This window comes from Diadema antillarum, unplaced genomic scaffold (genome assembly GCF_040938485.1).
Source record: "Diadema antillarum isolate AM-2024a unplaced genomic scaffold, OU_Dant_1.0 scf00000135, whole genome shotgun sequence".
NCBI classification, from domain to species: Eukaryota; Metazoa; Echinodermata; class Echinoidea; order Diadematoida; family Diadematidae; genus Diadema; species Diadema antillarum.
In genome coordinates this window covers 1,199,961-1,220,524 of record NW_027271024.1, presented here as the reverse complement: position 1 = coordinate 1,220,524, position 20,564 = coordinate 1,199,961, and the positions used below count along the sequence as shown (strand labels likewise).

Below are 20,564 nucleotides of genomic sequence, written 5' to 3'. Positions count from 1 at the left end.
TTTCTACGTTTGTTAATTTTGTCTTCTTTTTTCCTTCTATCTAAGCTTGACCAGCTGTACGTTCAAATACCTTTAACTGAATTTTATATTTATTTTTTATCAATTGCTGTCAAATTTGCAAAGTATTTGCCTTCACTGTAGGCCTATGTGTCGTCAAGTTAATTCTTCTTCCCCCTTACAAGTAATTGTTGCTGTCCCAGTCATGTTTGTTAGTTTGTTTGTCGTTGTATTGTGCATGTATCTGTTTGTCCGTCTGTCTCTCAGCTGTGGACTGCCAAACTTTTTGTGTTGTTTTTGTTGGTTTTTTTTCAATCATTTTTTTGCATCGATTTATTCTAAGGGGGGGGGGGCACACTAAAATAAAGCATTGTCTCTTCAGTGGGTCCCTCCGTTTTTTGTTTTTCTTTTTTCTTTTTCTTTTTCACACAGTGCATAGGCCGTATCACATTCATTCGGAGATCAGCACCAATCCTTGTACTACTCTGTATAGGTTTCAATTATTGTTGTTTCGGCCTACTCTCAAATTTACATACGTTGTTCCTGTTACTGAAAGTGAGATGTACATTTTGTAGGCCCTATATAGTTGTTGTGGAAAAATAAAATAAATTTGAACTTGAACTTGAACTTGTTATACAGTCAATGATTGTGATTGCAGTTCTCACATATATGATTATATTTAATTCTATTATTAAGGACTCTTTCTAAAATGAGTGACAATCAGAATGAAATCGGTAATGTAGCTTACAAATCCATCAGAACTGCATATAATGTTCTCTTACATTCTTTATTCATAATTATTTCAAATAAGATTAGATAAGGGGTATATAAAATGCTATGCCTTGAACGTGGTTGGGTCACGGTCACCCCCACGACCCGCAGCCCCTCCCGCCTGCGTACCATGCTGGCGCTGGCTGGCTATTAAAGATCTCTCTAAAATTTCCAAAGTGCTGTATAATAGGACCTCATTTCTTGACTCTCATTTGTGTCGCACACATAAAAGAAGAGCAATTGATTATTAAAAATGAAATTACCGACTATATTGAAAAATATTGTGAGTTTTTATTTATGCAACTTGGTCTGAACTATTGATAAGAATAGAAGACCACTAATTAGGCATAATTAAAAAGAAAATACATGTAGGCCTAACCAGTCCACTTCTCTTTGAAATAAAACCCAAAATGAATCAATGATTTAGGGCTAATTGATTAAATGAATAATTCGACCTTCAATAATGTTAAGAAAAAGTTAAATCAGGGCTCACGTAATTTCGAGTCGATTGGCACATGCTATTTATGTGGACGATTTGGTATGGGGACCTCATATTGGCAAACATATTGATCGCGACACGATCATCATCATTATGCTGAGATGACAGGATAACGTAAATGCTACGTTGTGCTTGTTCAAAGCAAAACATCCCACGAGGGTCTCAATGGTTATACAGTGTACAATGTATTGGTGTACATTGTATTGGCCTTCATGTTGTATTTATTATCATCGTTATTTTTAAAGGTTCTGAACAAACGTCACCATGTGGAATTCACGTTTAGATCTTTAATTACACATGTATAATGGTAAAAAGAAAGCATTGTGCACAATTTAGCAGGCAGGCCCTCAGTTTAGTTTAATTTTGTTTAGTTTGGTTTAGTTAGTTTAGTCTCCTGGGAAGACCTATGCGAGTACATTGAATGCATGTAACAACTTTGGTGCAAACTGGCAAAAATAACAGCATACTAGTAGTATCAAAACATGTACGGTAAAGATAATTCGTAATAATACACGAAATGGAGATGAGCAGAAAGATAAAACATAATTACAATCGTAATTACTTTTACAACAGAGTATCTGTTCAATGTTGGTGGAAAAAGAAATCCTGGGATGGGCGACCAGCTAGTCTTACCTGAGACTATAACATATTGCTTTAACACCAAGAGGACATCGCCGTATGCAATGGTATGTACATGACATTGTATGTACGTTGTGTGTCTATTTCGCAAACGATACATGACGCGACGCCTTGAAATTAGCCTACACGCAACACGAGCGGCGCTTCTTCCTTTGTCGACACACCGTGGTTTCGGTCTCAAACTTTTGTCGATTAACTCTGTTCAGAATGGATGAAGAAGAGAGGAGATCAGGTAAGATATATATTAATGTTCTGTAGTGACGCAAGTTGGAAGATCTGTCTTTTAGCAGTGGTTGAAAAAAATGGAGAAAATGGTGATAAAGGACGAACTGTCTGGAGAAATCCTTGGCTTGCTGTGCGTTTACGTTGTATGTTGAGCTATAGCCATTGCATCGGATTACAATGCAATGTGTACACTGGCCAACGCAACGCGCGTTGCGTTTCGTTGGTGGTGGGTGCTGGTGTGTGTAGGCCTGTACAGTAGAGGTGACAATGATCGTGATGGTATGCAATGGTTAATGGTTGAGAATGAATGTCTAAATATATCGACACCCTAATGTTTTTTCTATCAGCAGAAACTTAAAATATCTCACAATTTGCCTGAAATTTTACTCACATGCATGTATGCAAAGAAAATGCTCTAACATTTTGTCATTACCACTTCGAAGTGGGCGTAGTGAGAGTAATCAGTAATCTATTTTGCGTCGGCTCGCTGTCCAACAATGAACAAAGCATGTGTGGAAGTGAGGTTATAAGTCATGCATGTCCTTGTTTTTGACCTTGTGCCATTGTCAACCTTCCACTTTTTATTCATTTTAATACAGCATCATCATTCCCTTGCCAGAATTGCCTACTCTTCCCTGAATAGTGAAACCAATTTTTAAGTGATCCAGCCAAGTGTTTGAACAATTTCTACATTATTGTTGAAGTTGAACTAAGTAATGTCATGATTAATCACTTGCTCCCTACCCGTCAGGTGGTCATTTTAGAGTTTGTGACTTACACTTATGTAGGTCTATTTGTTGTGCTGCTTACGCTTGATCATGTTCTGTTCATGTTTTGCCAACAAATTTTCCAAGTAGTTTGATGTTTCTCAAGTTTTGCACATGTTTTTCACATGTTTGAATAGAATCTAGATCTAGATGTTAGATTCCATTAATCCATACCGGCATTTAAATTTACATTTTATTTTGAGCGTGTTGCCAAATCTTGAGGGTGTTGCATACAATGTAGCATGTTGCTGGCCTTTTAGCATGTTACAGTGATGTCCTCATTCTCAAACCTTGCGGGGACTACCCAGCTATTTTACCATCACGAGGCATATAATTTTTGTTTGCAACTTCATCGTCCATCTTCAGATCGGCGGCGAAGGAGCCGTAGCAGGGACCGTCGGAGCAGGAGTCGGGACAGACGAAGCAGGAGCAGAGAAAGGAGGAGAAGGAGTCGCAGCAGAAGTCGCTCACGATCCGGAAGTAGGGGCAGGGATAGAGAGAACCGAAGGAGAAGGAGGTACGAGATGCGGTTTTCATGGCATTGTCGACTGCCTTTATTGAGATCTGTTTACCTGACCAGCTACAAACACAAGCTGAACATAAACATCTGAGACATTGTGTATTAGTGTTATTGAAACATACACAACTAAGTAAATTAGGACTCATAATTTTCCCACTTAATGGGATGATCTGTAAGTGTCAAACGTGGAAAAGGAATATGAAATAGCTTGCGTATTCAGTATTGTAGTATGTCAGAGGTGTTTTAATCTTTTGTATGATGGGATATCTAAATTGACAATACTTCATGATCGTGTATTTTTGGACTACACCTAAGTGTCTAATTATGTAAACAGACATGATGCCTGATTATGTTTACCACCACTTTATGCATTACTGTAGTGGTGTTGAAAAGTGTTAATTTGTTGTGCCTTGACTTGAAAACAATCACATTCATTAGGATCTAGTCAAAAGAAATATTACCATTCCCTTTCCCTTTTTAAAGTGACCGAGTAGAAAAGATGTTCTTGCATCTACACCTTCCTGAATGTAGACACTGCTCTCTTTCTTTGCAGCCGCTCCCGTGAACCAAGGAAGAGGCGCCGCAAGCCCTACAAGTACTGGGACGTACCCCCTCCAGGCTTTGAACATGTGTCACCCATGCAGTACAAAGCCATGCAAGGTATACCATGTGTGCTAAAGTACTCACAAGTAGCTTGAAAACAAGAAGAAAATGTATTTGCAAGTCCAATGAACATTTGTGTGGTTGCATTCAAGAGACAATGGTTTTTCAGGCTTCTTGAAATTTTCATATTCAAATTCAATATGTGGAGATCCTGTCAATAGGCAGTGAATTTACCCGATCTCAAAGCAGGCTTACTTTTACACAAATTGTTAGGGCTCTGCACCAGAAGAGAGTGTACTGTGGGCCTTATAATTCTACCAGATTATGCAAAGGTGTGTAATAGCTGTGCAATGGTGTTGTATGCTTTTGTAGCCAATTACCCAGGTATCAAACTTGGGGCAAACTCATGCAGTAAGCCTGAAGTGTAGCATCTTGAATTCATCTGTACACAGTTGGTTAAAAGTTGGATAGCAGTGGTCTGGGATCTTAGTGAAGTGGAAACCTATTAAGATTTGTCATTCCTATATGAAAGATTTCTGTCCAAATTTTATCTTGAATGACACTTTTGAAGTAATCGCATATCAAGTCAGGTGTGATCGTTCCTCTTTTGAACAACTTTACAATGCAGCTGGACAAATCCCCCCGGCCGTTGCACCTACGCCCATCATCCCTGAGGCCCCGGTTCCCACAGCTCTGCCGCCCGTGGCTGCCGCAGCAGCCGCAGTGGCTGCAGCTACCCCGGCAGTACCCGTGGTTGGCAGCCAGATGACACGTCAGGCCAGACGGCTGTACGTTGGGAACATTCCATTCGGAGTCACAGAGGTCAGTTACATGTCATTCCAGCAACATAAGCTTGTTTCAGTTTATGTGTGTGTTGGTCTGTGAAGTGCAATAAATGACAGAAGTGCATGCTTGTGTGTGTGTGTGTGTGTGTGCACTTACCCATGATGGAAAACAAGGACACACACACAAACTTTACATTTAAACTGAGGAAACCCAGTGAACTGAGGACGTCCTCGGTTCGCAGACCATTCCAGACGGTCTGCGTTTGTATTTAGGGGTACATGTTTGTAGGTCCTCGATAAACATTACTGTAATAAGTCCTTGGTTGTATGGTAATATACGAATGAGTCCTTGGTTGACCAGATTCCTACTTACATGTGTACACACAGGTTCTTGGTTATGTGGTAAAATTCTTGTGGGTAAAACATGTCCTTGATTTCCACCATTAACGCATTATATGTGTGTTTGTGTATGTATGTTTGTGGAGGGGGGACATGTTTTGCTAACTCTGTTACACCCTTTGAATATTCTACAGATAAATGGTGCTATAAATGCTGGTTATCATCCCATGTTGAGTGAGTAATGCAGCATCATAGAATTTACATTCTTTCCTTCTTGTTTTGGAGGTTGGATTTGATAGATATTACAACAAGTGGGTGAATTCACATTTGATGACCCTGCGGCCTGTTACCAGTGTACATTATGCAGGAACATTACGCATGTAAAGGGTCTTTTTTTTTCTCCCTCTCTCAGAGAGCACCAAACAGGCATGTGTAATTTTCCTCAAGATGCCTAAGAGATGTGCCATGATGCTATAGATAATAGTTTCATTATCCAGAGTGTCCAAAATAAAAGCAGAAACTGTAACATGTCAAAGTGTAAAATGTATCTTCCAGCAGATGCACAGTATAACAATGTTTTTCTGCCCCTCTACTTGTGTTTCCTTTCTTGTATCTTTCCAGGAAGCCATGGTTGACTTCTTCAATGCCAAGATGCACAACGTTGGACTATCCCAAGCCCCTGGCCCACCGGTACTGGCCGTACAAGTCAACCACGACAAAAATTTTGCCTTTCTCGAGGTAAGCAGTGACAACGGAAGTTGGATCTTTGCCTGTTTTATATGTAACACAATTCAATCTTATCTCTTGACCTCAAGCAAAATTTTTGTTTGAGCAGCAGTTACAGTTTATCTAAAAAGGTTACACCGAGATAAGCATATAATGTGTCAAAATTATGTGTTTATGATTGTTGCTAGAGGAACATTGTCACTGCCATGGCTGTGGCTATGCTGAGAGGATTTTGTAAAAAGATAAAAACGTCAACATACATTACAATATATGTATGAATGCTAGCTGAATTATTGTTATTGTTAGGTGGTTTCATGCTCTATGTTGTTACACCAAGTTTCATTCTATCTGGCCATTATAAATGAAATGTACAATTCTGCTACCACTCTTATTTTATGCATACCTTGATGACTGTGGTTGCTCCTGACAACCAAATAGCTTGCCCAGTGTAACAACACTCAGTGCATGCAAAATGGATTCCAAGTGTCGATATGCATTGTCGATGTATAGGTGAATGGAATAGCTTGCTGCTAGTTCCTCGGATGAGAAATATCCATCAATGTTAATACTGTACATTAGTAATCTGGCTTGTTGAGATGAATTCACAGTGAGGATGTGTGCCCTTGTAGATTCTGCTGTCCTGCATACATGTGCATGTCCATTTCCTTGGTCGGATGTAAATATTTTTGGGTTTGGTATAATCTGGTCAGTTCCGGTCAGTGGATGAGACGACCCAGGCCATGGCGTTTGACGGCATCGTGTTCCAGAACCAAGCCCTGAAGATCCGTCGCCCAAAGGACTACCAGCCCGTTCCAGGAATGGCAGAGACACCTACTGTCCATGTGCCAGGTATGTCACAGAATAGTCTCGGTCCAAGGACCCTCAAGCTCATTTCTTTAAAAGTCAAGGAGTCACTTTGCTGTCTTGAGCACACAGGAGCCATGATAAAACAGCAATGGAGTGAAATCTCAAAGGGTGAATTATTGAGGAAAATTGAGCAATGGATTAGGAAGTAATGCCATATGTGGCCAAATTGAGTTGATTTGTTGTCCTCAGGAAACTTCAAGATGACTCTTTTTGAGGACCAAGAGGGATTTGATTAAAGAATGGATTTCAAATTATCTCTATGATAAAAGAATGATTAAAAAAGCACTTTCCACCCAATTGTGTCATGTTTATATATTTATGCCTGGAAAAAATTTTTGAGAGGATCTGTTGAGAGAAAGAAATGAAATCCATTTTTTTTTTTGCAAGCTTATAGAGAGTCCTCTTCTATTTGTATCTTTACGCTAGGTGTGGTGTCTACTGTTGTCCAAGATTCACCCAACAAGATATTCATTGGGGGCTTGCCCAATTACCTGAATGACGACCAGGTAAGGACTAGCTGACACTCACTCTTCCTCTTTCATTTTGTGCTTCTCTTCCCCACCCTTTGTATTTGTATCTCTCTCTCTTTCTCTCTCTCCCTCTGCAAGAAACCAGACTCGGAAATGCTCAAGAAGGCTGAGTAAGGATCACACTATGTGCTCCTCACTCCCAGTGTAGCCTCCAGGTTTGGTTTGGACTCTTGTTTTGCTTTCTTCCATGTGAATATCTTTTTCATCTTTCGCCCATTTTTTAAATTCTCTTTGCCAAACCAAGAGAAAGGGGAGATGAGGAACGGCAAGTAGTTGCATGAGCACAGGCAGAGGTGGTCGCGAGCGACACCAGTTTTCTCTCCCTTTCTCTTCCCCCGTTCTCCCGACCAGCGAGTTCTCTCAAAAGCCCCCAGGCACCCACTGAGGGGACCGTTCTTGTAAGTGTGCGCTGTGTGCAGGAAAAGGCGCCCTGGTTTGTCTGCATCTAAGCGAGCAGCAGTATGGCACTCCAATTTTAGTTCACAGGACGGTGTGATCCTTTCTTGACAGGTCCAAAATAAAACAGTTTGCCTCCATTTTGTCTCTGCCTCCTTGACAATGTGACAGGTGATATGTGATGCCGTTTCCATTTTGTAGTGATCAGATGAGTTTAATATTTAGCCTCTTTCTGTAAAAGTGGTCCTGCTTGGTGGAGGATTATGAGAAAAGGATTTGTGAAATGTGTTGGTGCATTGTGTATGATAATTTTGTTTGTGTGAAGTATATGTACAGAGAACTGTTCAAGACTTGTCCAAGACTAGCCCTGGATGTGCTCTGCATAATGGTTTGATAAAGGCATTTGCCATCTGTATCATAATATGGAATTAATTGGTTGTATGGAAAAATAAGTAATTTGTAGATGAATCTTTGAAGCAAAATTCTTTGTTCATCCTTACCTGCTTGAAACAAGCCATGTTGGTGAAAATGGTGAGGTTTTTCTTAGCAGTTTGGCAGATGGCCCAAAATCCAGGCCACCAGGAATAGAATCTTATATCTAGCTGATGAGATCATTCTTCTTGAGAGGTGATAATGAGGTAGTCGTTATTTGCTGATGTGACAGTGTTGTAGCAATGAATTAAGGCACATGTACATGCAAGAATGATATCCAAGTCTTTAGACTTCAGAATTACATGTAACATGAAAGTCTTAGAAAGAAGTTGTATAGCAAGAACAACAGATTTCTTCTTCATTTTTTGAGGGGGGGGGGGGAGGGGTTAAAGTTCACTTTCGATGATGTTTTTGTCAGGCTGGTCGTTGGATGACCCATGTTTTTACTTGAAAGAACATATATTTCTTGTTAGTGTTCTCTCTTTCATTTTTGATTGGCTGCAAGAAGTTTGCATTCACCCATATCATAACAGTAAGTCACTAAGAACTGTGTTTTTAAAGCAGTGCTCTTTAACTATTGACTCAATAAAACTTGGCTATAGGATGATAGTTTGTCGAGAGGTGTAAAATCACATAAGGAGGAAAGTGGCTTACTATGATGAAATATGTGCTAGTCACCACTGCTTTTCTGTCATGTTGACCTTTTATAAGGGCTATAATTAAAACATGAAGTGCTTTGAAGTTCATGCACAGTCTATCTTAACAATTATATCTGTTACATGTGCATTGTGAATAGTGCTCCATATATTCATGTTCAAAAAGATAATGTAAGAGAATTATTATTTGATTATATAATTAAATCCAACTATTTAAACTCCAGCATCCTACGCGCAAGCATGTACAGTGGGAGCATGATTGTGAAAGTCATCGATTCTTACATGAATGTCATGTTAAAAAAATGCAGTAAAGTGCGATGGCACCTCTGTGTTGAGAAAAAGGTGTAAGGCTAGAATTGAAGGCAAACATGGACAAAAGGTTTTAACCCAAGCCAGTGTTTTGTGCTATTGTCCGGGATCTCGGTGGAATATTCAATACATGTATGTGCACTTATTCTAAGGAGCGTCATTTTGGATAGCATATGAGATTGCACCGGGAGGGAAAATTCTTTGGAATGATTGATCTTTTGCAGAAATGTTAGCATCTTTTTATCACAAGCCTTCAGCGAGCAGCTTAGCATCAAGCCAGTGAGTGAATCCAAAGCAGCAGATTTTTTTCCCTCTTTTTATTCCATTTCTTCTTTTTTATTATTCTCTTCCCACATTGGCAGCATTTCCCCCATTTTTTTTTTTATCATCCTTTTTCTTGAACACAGGAAAAATAACGTCTCTCCCAATTTTCCCCTCCGAAATGATGATGTAATTCAATCCATTTATTCAGGAATTTCATGTTATCTCATTCGTGCACTTAAAACATCTCTCTAGAGACAGGGTAGGATCTTCTTTGCATTGTTTTGGAGTATTTTGTTGCTAAAAAAACAAGCAGAAGTGATGTTTAAGAGATTGAATGCATTGCTTATCCTTGTGTATGAGAAGTATGTTTCAAACTATTTAAATATCAGAGCCTCCTTTATTTTTGAAATGTGTTCTACGTACAAGGCAGAGGCTGCCTGGCAGTCATTAACTGATGAAGAAACAGGAATAGTGTGAAAGTAATTTTCTCCACCTATATGGATCAGTTAATTTGGAGAAGAGACGTTATTGTATTCAGTAGCTAAAGTATTTGAATTTATCTGCAAGATATGATTCATTGAGCTGTCTTTTTTTTTCTTAAACTATTTAGAACATAAAAGATATTATTAAACATTGTATTGTAGGATGCTTTACATTGAAACATACTTACCAAGTCTTTCTTTCGTTTCTTCCCATTTCTTCCATTTTTCTCCATTTTCTCTCCTTTAAATTTAAACAAACAACAATTTTTGAATAAAACAAAACAAAACACAAACCAAAAGATCATTGGGGGATAGTGTTGGAAAGCTTTCAGAATGTGATTTGATCGAGCAAACACCCTGAAAGCTGTACACGTATACTAATTGTGTTCTTGTGATTGGGGGATTTGAGCAAAGTTGGAATTACGTTCAGCGATTGGTCAGTCAAGTCATCCGCAACTTGATGGTACATGATGTTGTCATCTCCTCCGCTGAGACATGCTAGTCGTATTATTAGCGGCGCCACCGCTCTCGCAGGTAACTATGGTTCACGATTAGCTTACGGGAAATCTTTACCCGACCAGACGGGATCTCGTGTCCAGAGTGGTTTGTGTTTAAATCGTGCTGCTGGTCTTACTGCACCAGCTTTAATGCAACGTGAACGCCTTCACCAAGGCTGTTGGTATACAGCACACAAGGAAAAGTTGCTCTAAAAACGTTGTAAGGCATTGGTGCGAATGTTGACATGATTTTCCTGTACTTGCACCTTTGTTCCACCTTGTTGTTTAAAGGATGGCATTTGTATCAATGTTTATATTCTTCTGTAGTATACAGAAACATGTACCTGAGCTGTTCTACATAGTCGCCTCCATATAATGTTGTTGGAGCTTGCTGTGTCAAGAATTATGAACCACGTTTGGCACTCTTTGTTGTGGCTCACATGGTGCTACAACATTTAAAGGATGGCAGGACAGTCTGTCTACTTCAACCCTCGACAAGTTAGCACTCCACAAATGTCTCTAAATAATTTTCTTTTGCATAGAAAACTTTAAAAAAAATCTATCCAAAGAAAAAAAAATCCATAATATTACATTACAACACTTTTCATGTTCATGAATTCAATTTTCATGATTGTAACTATCCTCGATACACACAATCAGATCAGAATGTCATTTTCTACAATACAAGAAAACAAGGGTGCAAGTACTTCTATCAACCCAACAAACACCTATACTGTGGTTGCTGTGTGAGGCGTGAGTTATGGAGTAGCGCGTCTAAACATTCTTGATGTGTGATGACAAAATTACTTCCAAATCAAATATAAAATTACTGGCATGACCACTAAGTTTAAGATCAATCAAAAATATATTTTTGAGATAGAAGGTTTCAAGATTTGGCTGCAAGCCAAAAGTGGCTATCATTATCAGATGGCACCTGCATTTTTGTAAAAATACAGTGATTTCATGCATAACTTGTGAGCTGTGAGACAAAGTAATATGGATGCAATATGAAATTCTGGTGAGTATGCATGCATGATGATATTTCATGTACATGTAGGTGTAGAGTGTAGCAGACGTTATTACAAATTACATACATATAATTATTGAAGGAAATCAAGTCGAATTGTGCGTTGTTGAAAGATTGTGTGCATGCTAGTGTAAACAAAAGTGAGATACTAATTTGTATTAGAATTCTAGTCGTCAAGGTTCTTGCAGATTACATTATGAAGCACTTAAATGCGTTTGTTCATTCTTGACAGGAATCTTATCAGTGGTGTCTCATAATATGACAAAAATATCTCACTATAATTTTTTTCTTGAGAAAGTAGTGATATAAAAACTAATGCATGCACAATCATTATGTTTGTGGTAGTGGTGAGGATAAATAGTACATCCCATTTTTGCTAGAAACCTCCCAAATGTCACTGTAAGTCACTAAATTAAAGAGCTGCTTGTCTGTATTTCCTGTAAATACAGAGTGCATGGATATAAAGTTGGTGTGACATTTTGCCCTTTGAATAACATGGGAAGAGAAGGAATGCAAATTCTGACTTGCAGAACACAAAATTGGCGTAATGAGTGTTTGTCACGTAATCAAACAATAGTGAAGCACCATTCTTTGTGGTAGTGTGTAGAGAAAGTTGTGATTGCAAGTTTCTGTAAGGCTTATTGCAGGAGTTGTGCCATATTTTTCTCCCCCTCTCGCTCGGGAATGCCCCGCTCCCTGTGGATGATCGCCGCTCTCAGGTCAAGGAGCTGCTGTCTTCGTTCGGCCCTCTGAAAGCGTTCAACCTCGTCAAGGACAGCGCCACCTCCCTGTCCAAGGGTTATGCATTCTGCGAGTACGTCGACACGGCTGTCACCGACCTGGTGAGTATGAGTCCAACCTCCTGCAGTGTACAGTCTGCCCTGATTTTATTTCATGTTAGTTTTCATCATTGTCCATTTGTGAGTGGACAGGTGTAGTTGCAAAACAAAGATCACCTGGAAGTAATGTTGCCTCCAATAAAACGAATACAATGTATGTTGCCTTCGAAGTGGAAGGTTGTAAACTTTGTTGCCTGAAAAGGAGTAAAACATATGATTTCTCTGTGTCACTGTGGGTTTCTGATTAGGAATTCACCTACTAGCAAATGTGCCTTCCAAATCCCTTTTTTGAAACATTATGCTCGTGATATATAATTTGTGGGGTTACTATAGGTCAAAGGTCAATTTCATGTAGCCAAATGATGTGATCTCAAAGACAGAATATTTCATATGGATAGAAGCTCTTCGACATATTTCTGATTACAGCATGAAGTTGCTGAATATTGTGAAAATCGAAAAGATCTTCCAAAACTTTTGCCGAAGACATTTCACGAAGATGCAATGAATTTCCATCTTATATCTTTTCTAATGGTGGAGGAAAGCGTGTGGCTGCAGTGGTTTAAAAGTTATGTATGCTACAAGGCATACATCATGATTTAAGTTTGTTAGTTACTGGTATCTCACGTACAAGGATTTTATCTGGCGTGACCAATACCAAAGTGTGCACATATGATTCACGAGACAAAAGCAAGTGCAAGTGTTTGCAAACATAGAATGTTCAAAGATAGAGGTCATAGACAGGAAATATATGTGTTAGAATAAGCAGGAGGGATTTTTCTTTTTCACAAAAGCATGGTCATTTTGTCTGAGGAAATTCGAGAGGAAAGATGCGTTGTAGATGCTTATCCAGAGATCAACTCGACTGCAGCATATGAATACTCATGTGTACAATCAACAAAATTGTGTTTAGAATGTAATTGGAAATGAGGAGTAGAACACCTCTTGGCTTTTCTAGTTCTGATAGTTTGTTTATAGTTACATGTGTTCAGAAGTGCAAATTGTTGACCAAGATGTAAATGCAGTCATGTGAATGCTAATAAGCGCTGGTTTTTACAAGTTGATATGACTGTTCCACTGCAGGCTATTGCTGGTCTGAATGGTATGCAGCTTGGTGAGAAGAAGCTGATCGTCCAGCGAGCCAGTGTGGGAGCAAAGAACGCCCTCAACCAGGTAAGCAGTATTACACAATGGCAGCTCAAAAGTGAACCAAAGCGAACCATACTATACCATACTGGAAGCAGTTGTGCACTTGAGTATGTCATGAATTATTTGTGGACTCGAGTCTGAGGAGTCACAGCATTCTTGAAGCAAGAGGGTCATACACTGGCACGCTTATGCTATGTACAGATGTCCCTAACAATGAGAATAAAATCTTTGTATTAGTGGCTTAGACCCCGTTTACAGTGAGTGAAAAGGCCGGGCTGAGCCCGGCCTTCCTTTCACTGTAAATGCTGAAAAGGCCAAATGCAGTACCAAAAACGGCCGCGCATTTGGCCAATCTCCGGAAGTAGTCTCGGCCTATCTCTAGAAGTAGTCTCGGCCTGGGCTCAGCCCGGGCTCGGACTGGCCTTTTCTCACTGTAAACGCAAACTGGGCCAATGTGGTACCAAATTGTTACTGCAGTGCACTCCCTAATAATCGTTTGTTTACAAGCAGAGCGCCACTACGACAAAATATTGAAAGGTTTGAATTAAAAACCCGGGCCGAGCCCTCCACTGTAAACACACAGTATTGCGGGGCCCGAGTACTGCTATTGAGGCTGGGCTCGGCCTGGGCTCGGCCTGGGCTCAGCCCAGCCCTGCACTGTAAACAGGGTCATAGTGACAAGTGTGAGTTATAGGCATTCGTCTCATGCCACTTTTGCCTCGGTATGATGTGGTACGGTACACTTTGAGAGCTTTCGAGCATTCCTCTGGCACGGTTATGGTACAGTATGGTAGGCTTTAGGAGAGCACTTGATCGCACCCCTTTATCTGAGAAAGTTTGTGTCCTGCAGTAGGCAGGACTTTAGTCAGGGTTGCTGTGATCATAGCAGTTTTCCTGCTGGTTGTGAGAGACTACCGATTCATCTGTACAGCTGCGCTAAAGAGTAGCGAAGTGTGATGTCATAGCCATTCATCACCCTGAACTCTAGTTCTAAACAACCTCACCTGGCCCAAATATCTGTGAACATCATTGTTGCTAACCATGCTCACACCTGGTTCCAACCCAAGCTAGAACAAAAGACTGTGACATCATCATTTTGGTACTCTATAGATTATTATTTTGTAAAGCACTTTTAAACAATCAATAGTTGTAAGAGTGCAATAAGATTTTTTTTTTGTAATTATTGTAATTTATTTATTATCATTATCTACTAAGAAATCCTGTTCCTGTCATTATCCATGGCAAATGTAACCCTGGAAATGGTCTTGCAAGTCCTGATTAGCAAAGTGTGTCGGAAAAATACAAACTGCTGCGTACAGTATGTGTAGTTTAGTTATCACATTTCTCATTACTTTTGTGGAGTTCCAGGGTCAACAAGTCCAGATCAACATCCCTGGTTTGAGTCTGCCAGGCACCACGGGGCCCAACACCGAGATCCTCTGCCTCATGAATATGGTCACCACGGACGAACTCAAGGACGATGAGGAGTACGATGGTGAGTCAATGACCGCCCTCTGTCAAGGAGGCATTTTGATGCAGGAATGATAGAAACTCTTCTTTTTCAAGCATGAAATGGCCTGAGTTGGAAAGCTCGAACTATACAGGTGTCTAAGGATGTAGGGATAATTGTGACCCTGCACCTCAAAACAAACAAAAAGTCGCCAGACATGAATTTTTAGTGAAGACCATATTCTTAAAGAGCAGACTTTAAGCTTTAAAATGATGTATAACTCAAATCAAATGGACTCTCCTAACCTATCTAAATATTGGAAAGAAAGCACAGGCTCAGGAAAAGTGTGAACTGAGAAAAGAGGCTCTGAAGTACAGTGTTTATTCAAGCGCTTAATCTTTACCAAACCGTGCTGGCTGTGCGATGAATGGGACAAAAAACAGGAAGTAAACCACCAGAGTAGCAACAATGAAGGGATTATCAGATTAAACTGAAATTAAGCATGCCTCATTAACACATTCTGTCCATAATTAATGCCAACTTTTAAAGCAGTAGCACTATCCTTTCAAAAGTTATTAGAGTTGAAAGTGAAGAGTGTGGACAAGGTTTTTCAGAAATGAAAAAGGGATTCTAAAGACACACCTAATCACACTATTCTACCAAATATGATCGAGATAAACTGCTAAAAAAAAAAACTTTCCTGTCCGTTTTATGATACCAAATTTTAGCATAATGTAAAAGAAGACCCGCTCTTTCAGAAAATATGAAAAAGTCAAGTTCGGCTAGGTTGACCCATTTCACTTATTTTCAGTCCTCACGCAAAATCAGTGTGTGCGACTTTATGTTCGTTTTGAGGTGCACGGTCACAATTGATAAATCAGTGCATATTACGCATTTGGGAAAGAGTCAGTTTGATATGACATATTTCATACATGCAGTGATATTTATCTGCTTTAATGACAAAGGGTAATAATCTTGTAAGTGATAATTAGAGGATGTTCACAGATAAAAAAATGAATCTTAATTTTGTCGGTGATTGAGAACATTGATTGAAATCTTTTCACAACAAAGTCTTGGGCAGTTGCTTGTAAATATCAAGTATGGTTATGTCTCTGTCCCAGTGTAATGAATTGTTTGTTTGTATGAAAGTCCTGAATAGGAAGTTGCTTTAAGAATTTAAAGGGGGTGGTTCAAAAGATGTACTGCTGTAGAAGTGCTGTAAGTATGAAATTGTTCTCGTTCATGAAAATTTTGCTCTTGGGTTAATAAGATAAATTTTGCATGCCATAATTGCATGCCATAATCATAATCTCAGTAATCATGTAAATTTGTATACTGTACAAAGTTAAGATAACATAGTTTTGCTAGAATTTGTTTTCATGCTGGTTTTCATGCAAAAAGTGCCATGTTTAGGCAGCTACTTTATACCAGTTTTACAGAACCTTCATTCCCCCTAGTTTTTGGAAATACGTTTATCCCCCAACATTTTCTCTTCAGATATTGTGGAGGATGTTCGTGAGGAGTGTCAGAAGTACGGGCAGGTACGCAGCTTGGAGATTCCCCGCCCCATCAACGGAATAGATGTGCCTGGTTGTGGCAAGGTGAGGCCTTTTTGTTGCATTGAGAAAGCCTGTGAGATGGCTTTGTAATTTTCAGATTTGGACATCGGTACAAATTCTTCAGACTTTTGCGAGAGATACTGTATGACTTGTGGCAATTTGATAGCAAAAGACAAGCCTATCACAGCAGCAGTAAGAATATAGAGGAAGAATGCAGCTATCAGATAGAATCACCTCTGAAGCTTATATAGAGTCGAGTGTTCACACGTTGAGGCACTTCAAAAGAGTGGGTCTTATTCAGACCTGATAGTAATATGCCCCATTAAATCGTGGAAGTTGCATATTTTGAAACCTTCCAAGACTTTTAAATCGTCTATTGAGAATGAGAAAGGCTTTAAGTTGTCTTGAACACTATGGGTTTAGCGGCAACTTAACGCCCTTATCATTCTCAACCGACGAAATGTAGACAGAAGGTTGTATAAATTTCAAATTGTTATGTTCAAACATATAACTAATTACTTACTTTTCTGCTCAATCACGTGATGATTTCTTGGCTCTAATGTGTGCAACTTTATCAGGGTGGTAAAGTGGTGAAGGATTACATTTTCGCAAACTATACTGGACATTGTGCTCTGTGGGAAAAAAACTAAACAAATTATCATCAAGATGAAAACAAGTGCAAGATTACATTCTTGATTCTAAATTGTATGTACCTACCTGTCACTGATGTGATGTTTTGTTTAAATTTTGTATTTCATTTCTAACATCCTTTTATTTTATTCAGAATTGTTCATATCTATGTTTCCCTGGAGGAACTATTCTTTTAAAGTTGTCACGTTTACCTAAAGTTGTAAGTGGCAGTAAACAAGAAATGTATTGTCTTCTTTGTATTCCCGCTGAAACAGATCTTTGTGGAATTCATGACCGTTCTGGATGCCCAGGCTGCGCAGAGAGCCCTCGCTGGGCGGAAGTTTGCCAACCGCACCGTCGTGACGTCCTTCTACGACGTGGACAAGTATCACAGACGAGAGTTTTAGAGTTCGTCGTATCTCTCTGTTGTGATAGGCGCCTGTTGTGTCTATGGAAGATGCAGGTCTCGGTTGTTTAAGTTCTGTCTCTACTTCCGTCATTTACACATCCTGTCAATAAATTCTGTCATTTTAGGCGTGGAATGAAGTCTGATAAATTGACCTTGTATTTGGGCTTTGTCTGCCCCGCATTTGAATTGATAAAAGAAATTTCACTGTACTGTTGCAATGTCATCTGTTGTGCACTCTGTTTTAGGAATGTAGACGAAATTGTGCACCACATCCTCATTTATTGAAATTTTTGATGATAAATGTCCCACCTTGATCTGTAGTCCAATCTCAGATCAGGTGTGAGTAAGGAATACAGTCAGTGTCCGGTTGCACTGTGACTGAGACAATTGACTGTCTTCATTGTATATTTAAATTTTATGCATCCCTGTATGACTAGAGTTTTCTTAGAAACCCCCAAATTTTGTCTGAGGCATTAATTGTGTTTTTCTGAAAGTTTTCCCATAATGTTCGTCTATGTGGTAACAATTTACATGTTACCTACATACAGGTGGGTTGAAATTCAAATCTCTGTACATAACTGGTTTGTAGATTACTATTAGAAAATCTGGACAGAAAGTGTGATACATTTGAATGTATCGTGAAGGGACTTCTCACCCTTCCATTGTTAGGATATTCGCACAAAAAGGACAAGAAATTTTTGGAGATGCAGGTAACAACTAATGCTTAGAAATGCTTTTTTTGTGTGTAATAAGCAGAATATTCTTGTAGGATGGATACTAGCAAAATTGTGACTTTACACAATGTACATGTATTTAACTGAGAAATGATTTCATCCCATACTGTTCTTATTTTTCAGTTATTTCCCCACTTCTTTGGAATGAACTCCCTTTTTATATTCGTAACGCTGAAAATGTTGATAGGTTTAAGTCATTGTTGAAAACTCATCTGTTTACACAACCTTAATTTTGCTGTTGTTGTTGTTGCTGTCGTTATCATAATATGTACCTGTACATAATGCTGTATTTTGTTTTTACGTTATATATATTATTTTTCCCCGATTTGATGCGCTTAGAAACATCAGTATTAAGCGCTATATAAATGTTATTCATTATCATTATTTTTGAAGGAAAAGAAACAAATTTTAGATCAGCCTCTCTCAGTATGCATGTGAGTTGATTACAAATTGATCTAGAATTGTTGAACTGATCTTTGCTGTATTACATTACTCATGCTTTCAGAAACATCTATATCAAATGTAGATTACAACCGTTAATATAGTTTCGGTATCATTTCAAATGTGCACACTTGCGCACACACCTACACACGAACTAACAAACAAACACACTCGTGATATCTGCTCTTGAGAAACCTTTAGCCACACATGAAGACTGCATGAATACTGAAATTCTAGCACCCAGATTATCATTTCCTTCATATCGAGTATAGTCAAGTTTGTGGAAATTTAGACCACTACTACATGTATAAGTGTGGCCAGTATCAGTTATATTTAGGAATGTTTGGTTTGATAGATGTAGTAGCTGTATGCCATTTGGTACACAGTTCAAGTAGGAGCTTGGAATAAAGAGGTTCTTTTGACTGGCACAGCTTGTTCCTTGTATCGAATGTCTTGCTACGCCAGCAAGCAGGAACACTTAAAAACCAAAGGACTTTGTGTTCAATCAGGAAGGAAGTTTAGACTTTATTACATCACCTAAATTGGTATACCAGATCTTCTTTATTCAGAGTTTCCATGATTGTCATTAAGGGTAGATCACTCCACCCTGAACATCTGTGAAGCAGTAATGTTTAGCACTGACCAAAGGAATTTCACGACCATGTGTTTAATGTTTCCAGTAAGGTCGGTGTACTTAAGAGCAAGCAGTGAATAATATTTTTTTAGGGTGAGAAAAAAACCCATCCATTTATTGTTCCATATTTTTAGTCAAGCAGAAAGTCTAACACCTCCCAATCTGTGGTGTGTGTTTTATTTGTTTTTCTTCATTTTGTTTTTGTTTTTTGCTTAAACTTGTATTAAGAAGTTTATATAAAGCCTCTGTATAGTTTTGGTATCTATTTATGTGAAAGAGAAATAATATGATGTCATGTGTATTTCTCATCTTGGTAAGTTTAGATGGTTGTGACACTAAACAGGTTTAAAATGAAGAATACTGAAGACAGAATAATGCACACAAGCATACTGTAAAGTAAGAAATGTTTGCAGCATTAAATTTTCTCGAATTGCCTCTGGCATCCAATGCATTTTAGTGTAGACAAGAACTTTCACGTGTAGTTTAATTTGGCGAATCCTGGCTCATGCGAAATTTACGAAATTAAAATTTACGAACATTTCTGGTTTTACAGTAATAGATCAATGAAGGAAACATACTGCCTTTGCTAGTAAAGTTTCAAGTGACTGTAGACAGGGAATGGATCATAGCAAATTGTTGATACTTCCCTGGATGTATTTCCTTATGAGTATATCCTATACCTTTCCTCCCTTTGCCCAATAGCTGGTAGAATTATTATCTTGAAAGCCATTCTTTGGTTGGTCTGTATTGGACTTTCAGCTGTTAGCAGGCACTTTCATTGCTACAGCAAGCTGGTGAGAGTGCAGTCTCATTCTAGCATTTCCCCACCATCTAAACCAATAGCTGGAAATCATTGTACATGACTTGTACAGTGGAACCTTGTTTTAAAGAGGTGCGATATACCCAAACCCTTCTATAACAAGGAGATTTTGAGGGTCCAAACTCTTTATATTTCCTTGTTTTTTTACCCTGATACTCTTAAAATCCTGATACAACAAGATCATCCGAATTGTCATGGTGTTTAGGTCATCGTTAAACGAGGTTCAACTGTATAATCACAGAGAAGGCACAGTCCTCAAAATTTGGTTTGATTGTACAATGTAGCCCCAGAAAGTTATTGAGTAGATGTCAGTTTAGCAAATTAAGAAGTTGTCTGACATAATTACATCTCAATAGTTCGTTGACTGTCTACATTCTGTTTCACCTTGAAGTACTTCGTAGTCAGAGACGCAGTCATCACCATCGACTCCTACTTGTAGCCGTCGCCTGCCCGTTTAAAAAATATACAGTTATATCAGTGGAAAAATTTGTAGGCTGCCTATGTACATATCTTGTGCTGCAGGAAGTCAAATGTCTCACACAAAAAAACCAAACCTTCCCCCCAACAAGAC

The 20,564-nt window shown here is 38.9% G+C and overlaps 1 protein-coding gene across 1 annotated transcript; it reads left to right on the top strand.

Moving 5' to 3' along the window:
- The first annotated feature begins 2,053 nt into the window (after positions 1-2,053).
- Positions 2,054-17,554, top strand: LOC139720968 (splicing factor U2AF 50 kDa subunit-like). Its single transcript, XM_071632297.1, has 12 exons — positions 2,054-2,138; positions 3,265-3,415; positions 3,972-4,078; positions 4,650-4,843; positions 5,767-5,883; positions 6,582-6,720; positions 7,165-7,244; positions 12,051-12,173; positions 13,251-13,340; positions 14,685-14,811; positions 16,264-16,367; positions 17,231-17,554. The coding sequence occupies exons 1-12, from the start codon at positions 2,114-2,116 to the stop codon at positions 17,360-17,362; spliced, it is 1,389 nt and encodes a 462-aa protein (XP_071488398.1). The 5' UTR covers positions 2,054-2,113; the 3' UTR covers positions 17,363-17,554.
- Positions 17,555-20,564: the final 3,010 nt, after the last annotated feature.

What these genes read in the sequence shown, in the direction of transcription:
- LOC139720968 (XM_071632297.1), top strand. Translation starts at nt 2,114, where the DNA reads ATGGATGAAGAAGAGAGGAGATCAG. An exon ending in ACCTACTGTCCATGTGCCAG is followed by an intron (nt 6,721 to 7,164) that starts GTATGTCACAGA and finishes TCTTTACGCTAG; the next exon opens with GTGTGGTGTCTACTGTTGTC. An exon ending in CAAAGAACGCCCTCAACCAG is followed by an intron (nt 13,341 to 14,684) that starts GTAAGCAGTATT and finishes GTGGAGTTCCAG; the next exon opens with GGTCAACAAGTCCAGATCAA.